The sequence below is a fragment of the Chamaea fasciata genome, unplaced genomic scaffold, assembly GCF_029207755.1.
Source record: "Chamaea fasciata isolate MVZ Bird 193981 ecotype frontalis unplaced genomic scaffold, bChaFas1.0.hap1 SCAF_3, whole genome shotgun sequence".
Taxonomy (NCBI): Eukaryota; Metazoa; Chordata; class Aves; order Passeriformes; family Sylviidae; genus Chamaea; species Chamaea fasciata.
In genome coordinates, this window is record NW_027094088.1 from 69,826,490 (window position 1) to 69,842,922 (window position 16,433).

Consider the following 16,433-nt stretch of genomic DNA (forward strand, 5'->3'; position numbering starts at 1 on the left):
GAAATAGATTTTGTATTCAAAGCCTCATGTGTTTCAACTATGGAAAGGGAGTCTAAAGGAACAGCTAAGCTTCTTTCTTTTGGTTTTTTTTTGGTTTGTTTTTGGTTTTGTTTTTGGTTTTTTTTTGTCCGGGCATTATTTGCATCAAGTTGCTTTAAGCAATTTTCCAAATTTCAATGAATAATGATCACTTTACAAATTAAATTTTGTAGATGCATAAGAAAGAGATGAAAGTAGCTTTTTTTTGCCATTACTCATTGACTTAACAGTGAGATTGTTAAATATCTCTCATGCACTGTTAGGCTGCACAATTAGGCTTGAAATCAAGAGAACTTTGTCTGACAATCCTCAGTAATAATTCTGGGGAATGATAGCTGCTGTTTACTCCCAGTTTATAATACATGTTTGTATATAAATGTCCATAATACCACTTTGTGATAGATATTAATTAACAAAAAAATTATGCAGGCAAGAGTGCTAAAGCTATATGATATTGCATGGTCTTTATCATCTTCAAATATAGCTTGAAAATGTGAGGAGTTGTCTAATGCAACAGAACTCAGAACTAAATGAATGTGTATGGCTTCTTACAGCTCCATTTGACAGCTCACATTCATTTTTGCCACACAGATGAAATAAAGGACCCTAAACCACACTCCCTGTCTGCACTACTAACGCGTAGTGTTCCCCATCACTATACTTTACAGGGAGAAAAGGGTCATCCTTGTTTACATCTTCATGGTGCTAAAGAGTAGCTTACTTTTACTTTTTGATTTATGCCTTTTTCTTTATTAGTATGAATGAAATTGAACTGCATTGTAAACAAAAACATCTATCTCTCTTCCTAATTGGGAGGCAGTGCAAAGCAGGGACAAGGTCAAGTATAAAATACTGCCTGAGAACCTGGCAGCCACTACGTCTCCAAAGTCTTAGTCAAATCAAGTAAATTATTCTTTAATATATCTGTGAACAGAGTTTATAACCTCTGTGAAGTCAGTCCTAGTCCTGCGCTTGGCTATTTGCTCATAATAAATTTGTTTTGTGACCCATTGAGTCAAACGACTTAATTTCAAAATTAATCTTTTCAAGCCTCAGATTCACTGGATCCAATTATGAATCCAACTGTTCCCTTTAAATTTCATATTCTGAAACTTGGTGGTCTAGTGCTTTTTGCCCTTATGTGACTCTTAGGTACTCAACTTTGTATTAGTTGGCCTACAAAATTAAATCTAAAAGGGAGCATCCAAATCTTATATCTTTGATTACTACCATTAGTCTCAAATGCTCGCTTTTGCAGCAATGGTTCCATTTACAGTATTATTATACACAACAGCTTCTCATTACACAGCATTCACTATGTGTATTTGACTGGGCAAACTGGACAAAACAGGAGTAGGAATGCAGATCTGGGTTATTTTTGTTTGGGGGTGGCAGTGGTGGTATTTTTAGGTTTCTTTCTAAATTGGATCTTGTCTAAATACTTTGGATTTTGCTTAATGGGGTAAAAGCCTCAATTTTTTGTTCATTTATCTCTGGTAATTTAGACAAACTTATTCTGTTGGGAGAGCCTTTATAATTTCAAAACATTTATATTTCTATTTTTGCAAGGCATGACTGCTGGTTGATATAATTTTAAATGGTCATGACTTCAAAATACCTGGAGCAAAATTTGCATTTCTTATAAGAAAAGCAACTTAAGGTTGCACCAGTCTTTTTCCTTACAAACTTCCCATTCCAGGCATGAAGCTCCCTGGCGAACCCTGGCTATGCATGGATGCAGAGGATACAGGGGCCCAGCTTCTGAAGCAAAAATAGACACGACTCCAGCTGGACAAAAGGCAGGAAAGCCTGATGGGCACCTCTGATTTAACTCCCTGGGTTCAAAGCTCCCAAGGCCAGGAAGGTACCAGCTTATTGCAGTGTGTTGCTGCTCTTGCTAAACCTACCGCAGGAAAGGGCTGGGAAGGAGTTAGAAGTTGGGAACTTCTAACTGAAGTTGACCTGGGGCTTTGTGGAGCCCCTTCAGGGCACTTCAGTGTGGGCTCATGTCAAGCCTTCTCCCAGTTGGGAATCTCTGGCATGCAGCACTGTAGTGTGCATTTGCCCTGTGTACAGGAAAAGATTTTTCAAAGAGGATTCTGAACACAGCAATTGTCATTCAGGGATGGATAATTCACAGCATTACTTAGTGCTGTTTTGAGGCATTAGTGATGACTAATTCTTTACTGCTTAAACAGTCCTATCATCTGAGGCAAGCACTTATTACAGCACTTCTTATCTAGGGGAGGGAGGGAAGACTGCTTAACGTGATCCATTAGGAAACTCAAGCTTTAAATAAAGTGACCACAAAGTCCTATCAGCTCCCAGAAATGCAGCAGCTGTACATATTTAATGTAATACAACACTATATTGTGGCAGAGATCCACTGTTTAAAACATGCATAAGGCAGGTGAAACGTGACTGTTTTGCTCCTCTGTTTGAAAAATGAGAAAGTGTAGAGTGGCATAACTCCTTAAAAGACATAAATAAGCATTAGAGTCATGGAGAAGACAGGTATGCTGTTGGAATAGCAGTAACAGAGCAAAGGTCAGCAGTTAAATCTGAAACTATTGCATCCTGGTTCTTTAGATCTTATTCCTCAAGACTCCACTCTGTTACTAACAGGTGAAGGGCAAAACCAGAAGCGTGAGGGTCTGCTGAGTTCTACTGTGTTTGTCTTAATTTAACAGCAACACTTCCTAAATATTCTGTCCCCACATCATCTAATGCCATAAACATACACACAAGGGGCAGCTACAGATTTCCTCTGCTCAGTCAGATCCTGTGAAATTCCAGGTTCCACAGGTCCAAAAAGAAATTTTAACTCACTGGCTTAGCTTTGAAGCAGAGCCAATCAACATGATAATGTCTTCTCACCATGTTTTGCCAAGTCCTCCCACATGACATTTTGCTAGTTTGAAACCTCTTTAGTGAATAATAGGACATTTTACTGGGATATGCTGGTATATGAAAATACTAGGAACATGTATTGTGGTTACATATGTATATATATGTGTGTGTGTGTGTATACACACACATACAAATAATGAATACAGAGAGCTTTCTGGATGGAAATATTCAGCATCTTCCAGAAGAAGTTAACAGAGGTGTAGGAAAGGGAACCAAGGAGAATGTGAAGCTCTAATTCATCCTTTCTCATAATACAAGGGCAAGGAGGCCTCCAATAAAGCACAAGGGTAATAAATAGTAAGTCAGGTAAAAGGGAACTTTTTCATATACTGCCTCATTGATTGAATTCATGGTCATAAACTATTACTGAATTCTAGTACTAATGGGCTACTAGAAGGCTGAAGTACACCTCTGCATTATGTCAGCAGGTGTTTATTTTCATTTAGCAGGGATCTAAATCTCTTATTTCAGGATCTAAGCTGTAGGTGAGAAAGAATACACCAAGTTCTTTCATCTGCCTCTCCAAGGTTTCCCAAATTATCTGGTACTCATCAGTTCTGGACACACAGGACCACCTAACCAGGATCACTGACAATGCCTCCATTACTAGGAAGTATCTTACCCATGTAAATTTGTGACTGGAAGTCACAGGAGCATCAGCTGACAGAGATCTGTATCCCATCAGCGCAGAGTGTCTGGACTGTGCCTTGCACATTGTAAGGCACACTGAACTGCGTGTGATAGAAGTGCACGTGCACACACATCCATGCAAATTTATTCTCAAATCAGGAGCAGCTAAGGAGCATGTATTTCCCTCCTCTATGCTTTTTTCTAGACAAAAAGAATGTAAACAACACTCTTCACAGAATACTCATGTGATTTACTCGCTTGTCTGCTCCAGTAGACACTATGAACTTGATTCTCCAAGACTGCCACTAAAATTCCACTACACTGGTTTTTGCAACCTAATTCTTCAGGCTTTTTTTTTTTTTTTTTTTTTTTTTTTTTTTGGCAGGATGATGTGACCCAAATTTATAAAGGAGGTTAATTTGCTATAACACTGCATCTTGAATCTAGAATCCATACATACTTATTTGTTATTATGAAAGATGTTAAAGACCAGATTTAGAGACCTGAAGTGAGTTTGAACTTGACAGGCTTGGAATGTTCTGAAGCATGAGGGTAAATGGTGTCATTTAGGAAACCAAAATGTGAAGAGTTTTGTGAATGAAAAACACTTCTAAGACAATAAAGTTACCCAAAGGCTCACACTGTTAAGCACCAAAAGGACACAGTTACTTTTTTAACAACCAAAAATTTGAGGTGTATCTTCTCGATTTTTCTTTAAATGGCATGCTACAAATTCTGCTGCAGGAAAACAGCTGCTGAAGTAACCTAGAGGGCATTTTCAGGCACTGTGCTTCAGTGATTACAGCAATTTTTTGTAGACATTCAATATTAGGATTGCTTTCTAATTTTAGACGGAGTTAAATTTAAATTGAGTAGGAGGGGCTTTAACGCTACTCTTGATGTTCTAACATTGCTTACCCCAACCCAAAAACTGTATAGTGTCTGAATTTGGTAGCAATGATAAGTTATGAAAAATTATACACTTTTAAAGAATGAAACTAGAGGTCACTAGCAGCAGTGAAAAGAAGTCCAGTATTGTGATGGGACTGAGACTTAGGCCCTAAAAGCATTTACCCACTGGCCATGATCCCAATGCCATGGGACTTGGTGGCACTGTCATACGCAACCTTTCTCTATTTCTTTGATACTTCCTCTTAGTTGTGCATGTGTAGGAAGGACCCTGAGACTCTAAGGCCTTATGAGTCTTTAGAGTCTTGTGTTAATGCTTACTAGTATTTAAACTCCCTGACTCTCACAAAACCCAAGTATCAAGCTGAGAGAAACTGAAAGAAAGAAGGTTAGTAAAGGGCTGACAGTCCAACAGACAATACAGATGGAAAGTGGTAGGACTAGGTGAAACAGAGAAAACAAAAGAAAAGAGTTTCTATTAGATGCTGAATGAGACCCAGGCTGGGCCTGATTAAAGCCATGTCTATGTAGGTTACATCTTTCCTTATTTCTCTTACCTTGTTTCTCTTGAAATATGCTCTTCGGCAAGCTGCAAAGCACTTCTCGCTGCAGAAGCATTTCACTTCACTTCCCATACTCAGGGAATAGCGCTTGATTCCAACTTTCTGGCACCAGGCACACATTATTTGTACATTTGACACATCATCTTCTACAACAAAAATATAAGAACAATGTTTACATGAGATGCAAACACCTTCCTCAGACAACTGCACACTTACTCTTAGATACAAGCAGCACCAGCTCATCTTATTTCTAAGTCCCTCACTGTCAGAGAGCAGAACTGTGCCTGCCTGTGATCACCAGCTTCATCCTCCGGCAGCCAGTGACCTGTGCCAGCCAGACTCAGCAGACTGGCAAAGCTTCTAAAATGGCTGGAAAAGATGAGTAACTTCAAAAATTGTGCACTGCTGAAAATGTCTGGAAATCTCGAGAACTTTTTAGCACACAAAAGAGCGCACAACTCTTTATTAAACAAGTAACCAAGGCTGAAGGTTTAGTGGGTATTGCTGCTTTGTTCTTGTTACTTACAGTCTGCTGTAGTGAGTCCCTGAGATGATCTGCTCAGCAAGCTGGAGACAAAACACAGCCAGAGAGTGCTGCACCAAGGCAGGTCTCTAACACAAGTCCTCTTCTAAATAAGAAGGAACATAAAACACCCCTTTTCTGTATTATTTTGAAATTACTAGCATACAAAACAGGGAATTTTTGTGTGAATTCAGCAGTCACAGAAACATAGACTTGAGCAAGGCAGAAGTTGCAAAATCTGTGGCAAAATCTGCCAGGTTACTTTTCAGTTATTATAACTCATCGGTCAAATTTTAATTCAGGCAGAGTTCCTAAGCCTCTTTCAAGCTCTTCTCTAACATGTGTTACAAATGTGGCATGTGTGCCTTCTGCCATGTAAAAAATACCCTAGAGCTTATTTACTAATGTGCAGTAATATCCTTATGTGGTCATCATTCCCACCTCAGCTTCACAGACAACAGCAGTGAATAGTTAAGCTTTCTAAACAGATCAAGTCAATAAGTTAGTAGGAATCTTTCTGACTTAAAACTCAGGATTCTTCAGTTCTTATGTCCAGTTTATGATACTGAATGACCTTTCAGTTACAGACAGCAGCCATTGTCTAACTTCTGGGAAGAAATATCCCTGGAGACTGATTGTTAAAGCAGTTCCTGGTCCATGAGCTGTGGAGAATTCATAGCTTAGAGATTTTGTCATGCAGCCATCCTATTTCCCTATAAAGGATTTGTTTTTGAAGCTACGCTGTCATCGTTCTGTAAAATTATTGGCAAACTAATTTTTAGCAGAGTGATTTGGCTCCTTTCCCTGACTATCATTACTCAGAACTACGTGCTGCATTTTACTCACCTTATTGGAATAAATATTGCCAGTTTAATAACTTTTTTCCTTCCACAAATTGTGTTATGATTTACAGCTACAAATAAAATTCTACTATGTAAAATAATGACCTTTTAGTTTTAATCAGACTGTCTACCTTTAAATCTATATTTAAGGCCAAGTTATAGCACAGATTTGTGTTTAATGTATTGTATCAATTACCCTTTAGAGTGGGATTTGCCAGTATTAAAAGCGTCTGAACTGAACACGAAGGGAAATCAAAACAATTTGGCCAAAATTATCACTAGCCATCTCTAGGGTCAAAAAGCTGGCCCTGAGCTGTAACATCAGTCAGGCACGCAGGCATGCAGGGTGCTGCTGTGGTGGCTTTGCATGGGGTCATAGCTCCTTTCTCTGGTCTCGTCCAGGATGCCAACTACTCCAGCACAGCCCAAGAGCTCTTTCCCCCATTCTTATCCTGAGCCATTTGAAGTACTTATCTTTTCCAAAGGCACCCTGATTCAGCTGCTTTTGCACCATAATAAACCAATTCCTTACAGACTGAACCTGCCCCTTTGAATGTACCAGGACAACAGGAGATCCTCTGAATCAAAGGCACCAGACAGCAGACTCTTGTTTCAGATAACAGTAACATATATTCTCCTACTGATAAGAAGCATTTTATCTCTGGAAAAGAGAAGATCTACCAATGATACCTTTCTGATAGCCTTCATTTCTGGTGAGAGGAACTCTCATAAATGAAAAAAAGAATATTACAGAGCTGAAAGAGAGTTCATTGACAAAGTAGGTGTTGAAGTAGCTCTTTTTGAAGCAGGTTAGCTTGTCTGGAGAACAGTTTTTAAGGGGAAATACAGAGATGTACCACTGGGATTCTCAGGGGCTTTCATGAGTGATTTGATAGGGGGAACACCTCAGCTGTCATTCAATACCTCTTTACTAATTCACATGAAATGTGTCCCATAGATGATGAGAAAGACCCACACAATTGTTCATTTCTAATTACACAGGTTCCCAGCAGCAGCTGTTTACATGGGAAAGCCATGTCATTCACCTCTCTGCACTTTTCTGCAGGTGATTATGCAGGACAGCCAGGTTCAGTCCACCTCCTTTTACCAAAAAGCCTCTAAGATACAGCCTGGCAAGGGGAGGAAAGGAGAGGGAGAGGGACCCTTCTGTGTCAAGCTGCTGTCTTGCCATGCCCTGCCCAGCAGAACTTCACTGCCATCTCACAGAGAATCCTTTGAAGCAGCATGGCTTCACTTATGGTCCATGGAGCTGATGGTCAAAAAAAATAGCAGAGAATGGTCTGCAAACTACTATCTCCAGCCACTGTATGCACTTCCAGGAAGTGATATGTGATATCCAGGAGGCATCATCAATATTAGTCAAAACGGTCATCATTTTGAAAGAAGGAAGGGGGAAAGGGAAAGAAATAGTCTAGCTACACACAAAGAACTCAAACCATTTCTCTATTCTACTCCTTTCTCACTCTAGTCATCAAACAATGTAATCCTTTTCATTTCATGGTAACAACAATAATAGAACTAGAATAGCAGCAATAATAGAACTAATCAATCTAATAGACTCAGGAACACTGCTACAAAAGGATTAACTGAGTATGGCCACGTGAAGCAGCCAGGAAATAGAAGTACTTCAGAAGGGGGTTCAGAGTACACACTTCCTGGGACAGGACACTAATACATCGCTTTTCAAGTCATCTTTGCTCCCTTCAGGTGTACATTTGCCCAAGTCAATTTTTGATGCAACTCTTAACTTTTTGTAATGCAGTTCATCAAGTGAAATACAAAACATCCGGTATCACATTTCTATGGACCATCAACCGGGTCCAGCCCAGCGGGAGGAAAAACTTGATCTAAAATCAAATCCTTTCTTTCAGCTACAAGTGATGCTAAGAATAGCAGAGAAAGGAAGCCATGCTTGGTACCTGGGAGAGTACAGAGCTGTGCCCTATGGGTGTGGATGACAGCTGGGGACAATGATAAAGGTCCAAACCTGACTGTGCGCTTTCCTTCTTCATACAGGTTCTGGTAGAGATCTAAACAGGCCTTGTGAAAAGAACTAACAGGCATGTTTTGTTACACTGTAACAAAAAGCGACCAACTATCAGGACTGCAACATCGGCAGAAAGTATTACTTCATGTATTTCTACCAGCAGTGAGAGGCAGAAATGTGGCCTCAAAACATTAAGACTGTGTGAAATAAGAAAAGACAGAGTCTTGGGATTTAAGTGCTGTCATCTGCTAAATACAAGTTGGAATAATCTGAAACCAGAAATTCATATCTTGCATTCCGTTCAAGATAAAATTCCTCTCACTTTTCCACAGACCTTTGTTTTTCAAGGCCAAATTCTCTGAAAATCACTTTACCAGATTCCTGCCCTGCTTTCAGGAAAATGTATCAAATTCCTAGAAGAACTTACTGCTAAGAGATCACAGGGAAGCAGGAAATTTCAAATCCAGTAGTTTAAGACTGGTTATCTGTCTTCAGTCTTTATTCTAATCTTTTCCTGATTAGAACTGCACTAAGAAAGCTTCTCCACAATAACTATATCAGTTTATTACATCGGCAATGGTCTCCTTTGCTCATAGTCAGACTTTTGCTGGTAGTCTAGCTTAGCATATCTGCTTAAAGTAACATGAGCTCATCCTGACACCATGCCTACATCCATCATGTGAGCTCCCACTGGAGCAGCTCTTCTGATGAAGATCATTCACCATCACTTTTAGGACTCATATAGCTATGCTGACACATGTTTGTAAAGTACAAAAATATCATTTCCAAGTCCTGGCACAGATAATTTTGAAGTGAAAGAAAATACTTCTTAATAACTGCTTTTTTTTTCCCCCTCCATCTGGGCCTGGACCTTAACGACCTGCTTTTGCAAAGTGTTTAGCATGTTCTCAGATCTGTCACACTTATGACAGGTAGCATGGGCACTATTACAGGTGAGACCAGGAGGAGATGGGACTGACACAACAGAATAGTAACAGGACGGCATTCATATTGCTGTCCTCTGTAATTAGATCAGGTAATAGATAAATTCTTTCTACATCCTGCACAAGATCTAAATTTCCAGCGTCTGCTTTTCTGAGTTCTCAACTCTTCACAGAGAGACATATTGTGGGAGTTACAATATTGTGTTTTTCTGCCTCTGGGTTGTGTCATTACAGGTGGAAGAAGTACTCCCTGCACCCTCCACACAGATACTGCTCAGTTATATCTCCTTGTGGTTTTTATCCTGTGTATTTTTCATAATGAACAATGCAACAAACACAGAGTGTTTGCAGTGTTAAATCATGTTCCCAAAGGGAGTAGTTTGTATAACAAGATAAAATTATCACATTATAATAACTAAATATGCATCAGTCTAAAGCATGCTTCAATTAATCATCAAAAGTTTGCACCGCCTCTTTAGGTCTTAATTAAGCAGAATGTTTGGAATTTTTTTTTCCTTTCAAACCCGTGTGAAGGAGCTGCAGAAAATTGTTCCTCTTAAACCCAGTGAGCAGCAGTTTACACTAATCGATCTTATATGGAGCCATAATTTAAAGAGGTGGGGGGAAGTGAAGGAAGGCAATGAGTACAATGGAGTAAATCCATTATGAACAGCCCTGTCTCCTTATCTAAGCAAATCAGCATGATCTATGGTGTTTAGTGCAATGTTCCTAAAATCCCTACAATTCTGGAGTTAAATCCTGACCAGTTTACTAAGCTTTAGGTTGCAACACTCTACTAATACTGTTTTGAACTGAGATGTATTTTCAATTTTAACTCCATCTTCAAAAAGTTGGGTGAAAATAAATGCAGCTACAGCTCTAATCCTGCATATTACAATGAATCAAGGGCAGGTACTTCAAAACCTTACTTTCCATATTTCCTTGCAAGAAATTCAGCAGGAGAGACTCAATTCTTCCAGCAGGAAGATAAAATCTCTCCTGAAGGTGCCCAACCACAGTACTGCTGCGCAGAAGGAAGACCAGGAGGACAGAGCGTTTGGGATTGAGATCTCAAGTACAGCACCTGGCCTGAGTAAGCCTTTGTGAAACCTGTACCTTGACTGTGGCTGTATTCATAATCTGAAACAAAACTATTTTGGCATCCCATCCCTCCTCCATGTCTCCTGACCAACCAACTCATCTCTGGCATGAGTTTCCTTCCATCACACTATCAGTAGCCATGTCTCTCCCTTACTACTTTCATCCACTTTCCTCTCATTTTCTCTGTGCTGCATCCCACCCCCTCACACAGGCAGTCTGGATCGCAGGTTTCTTGGGTAGGGAGCTATAATAGCCCTTTGACTCTGAGCTGGGAACTGCGCTCAATCCACTGGCATATATTTATATCTTCAAATATTTTAGCTACTTTCACTATTACTTTCGAATAAAAAGCTGCAAAACTTCCTTCTTAAAGACTTTAGGTCTTGACTTGAGCATCTGCAGCAATAACAGTAAGGGCTCACTGTTTCCACTGGGACCTGCCAGGATATCAGAATTGGATAATTCCGAGTTACCCGCCTGCTGCTCCTGAAATCCCAGAATGCCACTGAAGAAAACGAAGTAGCATGTATTCAGATTTTTCATCCCCAAGTAATTCCAGAGGTTGTTGATCCCAAGCAAGGCAGAAGCACCATTAGAGTCAATTTTCTTACACCCTGAAATGCTTTATCAAATTAATCTCAAACTAAAAAGGGTGAAGAAATAAAACTCTTGAGACATTGCTGTAGATCCCCTTGTGATATCACCTTAAGCACTGATCCTCTAAACAGACGGGGTAGGTGACAAACTTAAGGTTAAAAAGTACCTTAAAAAAGTAACTACCAGAGGAAGATTATAGGGCTGACAATAGAAAGCTTGCCGCAGCCATCGCTATGGAAATATCAGAGCCTCTACAATGCATTTCCTTTTAAGGACCAGTCTCTTTAAGTTCACTACTCTGCCAATAAAGCAAAATGTCCCTGCCCCTTTGGAAAAAATCATTTTGAGGAACCAGGCCTGCCTATGTTTCCTATGGACGAGCTGAGGCACATTCTTATGCGTAGTTCAGTAGGGACTGAATGCACAACACAAAAGCTGGCATTTAGGCAGGTTTTAAACATGCAAACAAAAAAAACACCTATTTCAGCTAACAGAGAGGGAACTCCCTGTGTACTTTGAATATATGCTGTTAAAGTGCATACATGGACTTTATGATTTTCTTTTTAGCACAAAGGAAACACTTGGGCTTCCACAGAGAGCAAAAGACATCAACAGTGGGCTAAATGGGGCAGGCATCCTGGTAACCACTGGCATTTAAAACCCCAGGCAGTAATAATCCTACAATCAGTGTAAATCCGATGATGTTTCAAACCGAAAACAAGAGAAATAATTTGAAGAGTAGTGACTATAGGATTTGTTGCAATGGTCTTTATCAGAGGGTAAAATCTACAGTTAGAGAAAGTTAGAGAAATTGTAACGCTGTTCAGCAACCAGAAGATATTTGTGAAATACTGAAGAGGGATCCAGAGCACAGTAAAAGGAAAGTCTCCTCCATATACAGACTTAACTAGATCTGATAATGTGGTCTTTACTTAAGGAAAACTGCCACTCGGTTCTACCTGGAATCAAACTTCTTGCTACTATAGTCATAGATCCAATTCCTCACTGAATTTTGACAGATAATCTTGGAATTCCTTGTTACTGTCCTGCTAAATACGATTTAAAACACCGTTTATACTTTCAGATTCCTCCAATGCAATTTAAATATTGAGAGAGGTTACAACAGGCTGTTCCAGGATGTTTGTAGGACAGGAACTCAGCTTATTCCCACATGTTGCACAAAGTTACTCATCTACACTTGTATTTACAAAATCTCTATAAACTTTAATTCTAAAGCAATGCTAAACCACAACAGAAGACCACTAATTTCTTTCTATAAAATAACTAAATACTTACTTTAGTATTTGAATCTGGTATTTCTTTGCCAGCCTAAGTCACAGGCTGATTTTATAAGTCAGCACTGGAAATGCTTCTAAGACATTTTGCCTCATCAGATACCATTCCTCCAGCCCAGTCCTCCTCCACCTTCACAAGTTTCTGATAACTTCTGGTACAACTCCAGTCATTATAATTTGGAACCTAACATTATGTCAAGACACACATCTGTGGGTTGTAGGATTTATATCACCTTTTCCTTCTCCAAATGTATTCGGTATCTTGTGAAAACCTTGGGAGGGAGCATTCTTTTTCCCTTGTACGCTTTTCCTCTGTGGGAAGCTCAGTCAACTGCATGACATCATGCTTTCTGCCTCTCCTTCTACTGTGCCCCTTGGAAGTGACCTCCCCTCGCAGCACAACATCGCAGGGAGCCGGTTCTTGTTTGGGATGCTCAGAGCAGCCGGCGCACTCCGTGCATCACTTGTACACAGAAGGAGGCAGGAAAGGGAAGGATTTTGTCGACCCTCATGCTCAAAGGACAGACCAACCGGCAGCTGTACCCCCCTACCAAGGCCATGGGGATCACAAGATAAAATAAATCAAAGAGCACTCAAAGAAATGAGAAAACTGAGACACCATAGCCTCCAGCAGGTGCCAGGGGAATGAGGCAGCTTGTTCTCACCCACATTGAAAGAATTTTTTGCATTCTTCTTTGACTACTCTTGATTTCAGCCTTCCTTCATCCCAGTAACAAGAGTTGTCCAAACTTGCCTGAGCAAAAGGGCAGAGTCACCCTAAGTGCCCTCTCAAATTTACTTTATCATTAAAGGCTGCAGAACAACAGAAGATTTGCACGCTACATACTAAGGCCATATACCCTGCACAACTCTGGTGAGATTCTTAGTTCTGGGTCATTCCAGGCTATTGCATTTCCGTTCCTCTCTATTTCTATGTGACTTTTAAGTTGGAAAAAATGACTAACCAAACAAACAAATAAAAAACCCCACCAGCCTTCTTTACATTGCTGCGCAGAAAATAAGAACCTTCTAACACCAAGCAGAACTAATCTTAGGATCGCTTTGTTGCAATAGGCTGTACTCAAAACTAACCCTGAAGAACACTCAGAATCTCCTACCAGATCTAAATGTAGTTACCAGCATGCTGGGCAAGATGGACTCTTACCAGCCACATGGAGACTCTTACAGCAGCTCACTGGAGGCTGCATTGACTACTCATATGCTTCCAGATGCAGGATAGATGGCTGATGTTGACTTAAAAAGTCACGTTTGATTTGGCACTGCTCCAGTGTGGTCTATCTGCCTGGTGCTGCAGATCAGGGGAGTGCTTTTGCAGATAGCCTCCACATCTGAGTAACTTGCATTCTCCTGGTGGAGGCTTTCCATGACTGGATTTAGCATCCTCCACTGCTGAGTCTGTAGACACTCAGTGCACCACAAAGGGCCCATGCATTTAACTCAGCCTTTTTAGGGTTTAATTATGAGGTACAGCAAAGACAGAGTGGCTTTATTGGAGCTGTTTATATTTGGTTGGTAGCACCCTAACGTTTTCCAGAATCATGTAAGCAAGCTGGAACCTAACATTTCATTTGACTAAAACAGAAATCGGAACAGCTTGAAAATAAAATTTTAGTCAGACTGCTCAAAATTATTTGGTTTTCAGGTTTAAAAAAACAAACAAACAATAAAAAACCTCACCAAAACAAAAAACACTTTACTACAAAATAGGCATGAAGGGGGGGAAAGGTAATTTTGTTAACTCCTCAAGGTTTTAACCTGGTCATACAAAACACGAATGCAAACAGGATACTTCTTCAAAGCTCTCCAGCATGCTCAAGGAAAACCTAGTCCCCTGAAATCTTCAATGACAGCTTCCTAGACAGTTTAGGATCAGCAGTCCTTCCTCCTCTTTTTCAAACTGATAGCTGTTTCTGATAAAGAATCATATTTGCCTTCCTAGAAATCCTGTTTCCCATGGCTTCCAGACTGTGTCGTTTCTACCTCTGCAATTGCTATGTCAGTGCACATTGCTGAGTATCCTTGTTTCTCCTCAGGTTTGTGAGCATCCCTCATGCTCTTCTCTCCTTCCTCTTACCTCTATTGAATCTTATCAGCAAAATTATTCAACTAATAATTCAATGGATCTGCTTGTCCTCCTCAGACCATTACATTCCTGTCCAAATGAATACCTTAGCCTGTCTCTCTGACACCTCTTTACTCATGCTGACCCTTCTGTTCAAGATCAATACAGCAAGAATTAAAGTCTTAATAATTTCACCCTGAGTGCTCACTCCATATTATTTGCTCAATAAGGATGGACTGCACCATCTTTCCTGTCCTTCAGATTCATGATTTAGGTATCATTTTCACCTGTGGGCACTCCCTTTTGAGCTACACTGAAGTCTTGTAGATTTTTCTCCAGTACAATGTCTAAAAGCTTTCCTCAACCATTCACAAACTCTGGACTAATTCTTAGCCTCCCAGTCACTACAGTGCATTCCTACCTGGTGCTCTCTCTGGCCTGTAATGTAACTTTGCCCTCTACGTGTCCACACAAAACATGCAGCAAAGATCGCTTTTTCTGCCCAGCATTTTAACCTTGAAACCTTCCCTTGGCCTCTCTCTGCCTTTCTGTCCTGTCCCCTTCTTTATTTATCCACTCAAACTCGGATAAATGCTTTGATGCCTGTGGCAGGTCAGTCATAGCCTGTCTGTCTCCCATGCTGAAAATGTTGGCCTTCACCTTATTAATTAATGAAGTGAATCTAATCATTTGCCTGCTCAAGTCAAAGAAGCACCTTTGTGTTGCTTCCAAAGTCATCCCCTATGCTTGTGAGGGACTCCAAAAAAACATCCCCAGAGTTACCCTTGTCTGGCTTTGTATCACTCTGAAGTTTTCTGCTTTGATGTCGTGCCCACAAAGCAGTGTCAAAGTGCAGTGCCAAGACCACTGCCTCGCACACTGGCTCCCCTGGTGCCTTTGTACTCCCTTTCCTACCAGTTGTTTCTTGCCAGGCTCTTCAGGATGATCATGGCTAGGGCACCTACGCCCTAAGATAAAACAAAACCATTGCTACCCATGCTTATTGAAAATCCCACAAAGGTGGTGATTCTCCTCCCCCTCCAATCCTCCCAAGCTTTGGTCTCTAAAGAAAAGGTGAGATAAATAGGTTCATCTCCTCACAAGTCATGGTAATCTAGTGCTCATTACCAACCATGGGATAAAGTCAGAGGAGGCAGAAATTATGCATTCATATCTCCTGTGCAGGTACAACAATGACATTAATTGTTAATGAATTAATTAAAACCTAAAGGTGGAAAACACTTATGAAAAGCTCTCTATACACGTTACCCTTAGAGGTACATTTGAACACAGGATCATATGTTGTAGGTGGACAGGCAAAGAACAGAAGGCAGTTGACTTGGCCAAGATTCCCTTGTGTCCACTTAACTACTGTTGCAGTAATTTGTTTTTCTACTTCATAGTTCAATCTCCTCCTGCTTATTTGGTGTCATAAAAATCCAGCAACTGTGGCAATTTGCACAATGCATGCTATAGCCTTGTGTTCACATACCACAAATTCAGCATTCTGGATTCATTTGTGACTCAGATTGGAGGAGAAAATAGCTTGGGATGGCACAAGCCCTTGATTAAAGCTTTAGGGCCAAATCAACAACAGCTGAGGATCCAGCCCATATGGCCTGAGATCTTTAGCTGGGTAAAGGCTGCAGGAATGAGCCCAAATAGCTTTGGTAATTAGCAAATATCATATAAAATAGATTAAAAGTCTTTGGCAAGGAGCATGTATTGAGTAACATTTGAAAATTATTCATAGCATATTATATACTTCTTTAGAGATAAAACTCGATGGCATAACAATAATTTAGGAGGGGCAACTGTAGTCTATTACACACCCAACAACAGACAAACACTTTCTTGGATCAATCAGTATTTTACAGTAACATTCAGACAGTATTACGAAGGGCAGAAGTGACCACCCAACACCTGGGACCTGAACCTACAAGTAGTTCTGCCTCTGCAGAAGCACCCTGGCACCTGCTGGCATCTCTT

General features: G+C 40.3%; 1 protein-coding gene across 2 annotated transcripts in view; it reads right to left on the reverse strand.

Annotated features, from left to right (window-relative positions):
• The window catches only part of SOBP (sine oculis binding protein homolog), a 112,396-nt gene that overhangs the window by 83,488 nt on the left and 12,475 nt on the right, over nucleotides 1-16,433 (reverse strand). For both annotated transcript variants that reach the window (XM_066179462.1, XM_066179461.1), the window contains exon 4: nucleotides 5,046-5,197. In XM_066179462.1, coding sequence (XP_066035559.1) covers nucleotides 5,046-5,197 — 152 coding nt within the window. The remainder of the gene's footprint in view (nucleotides 1-5,045; nucleotides 5,198-16,433) is intronic.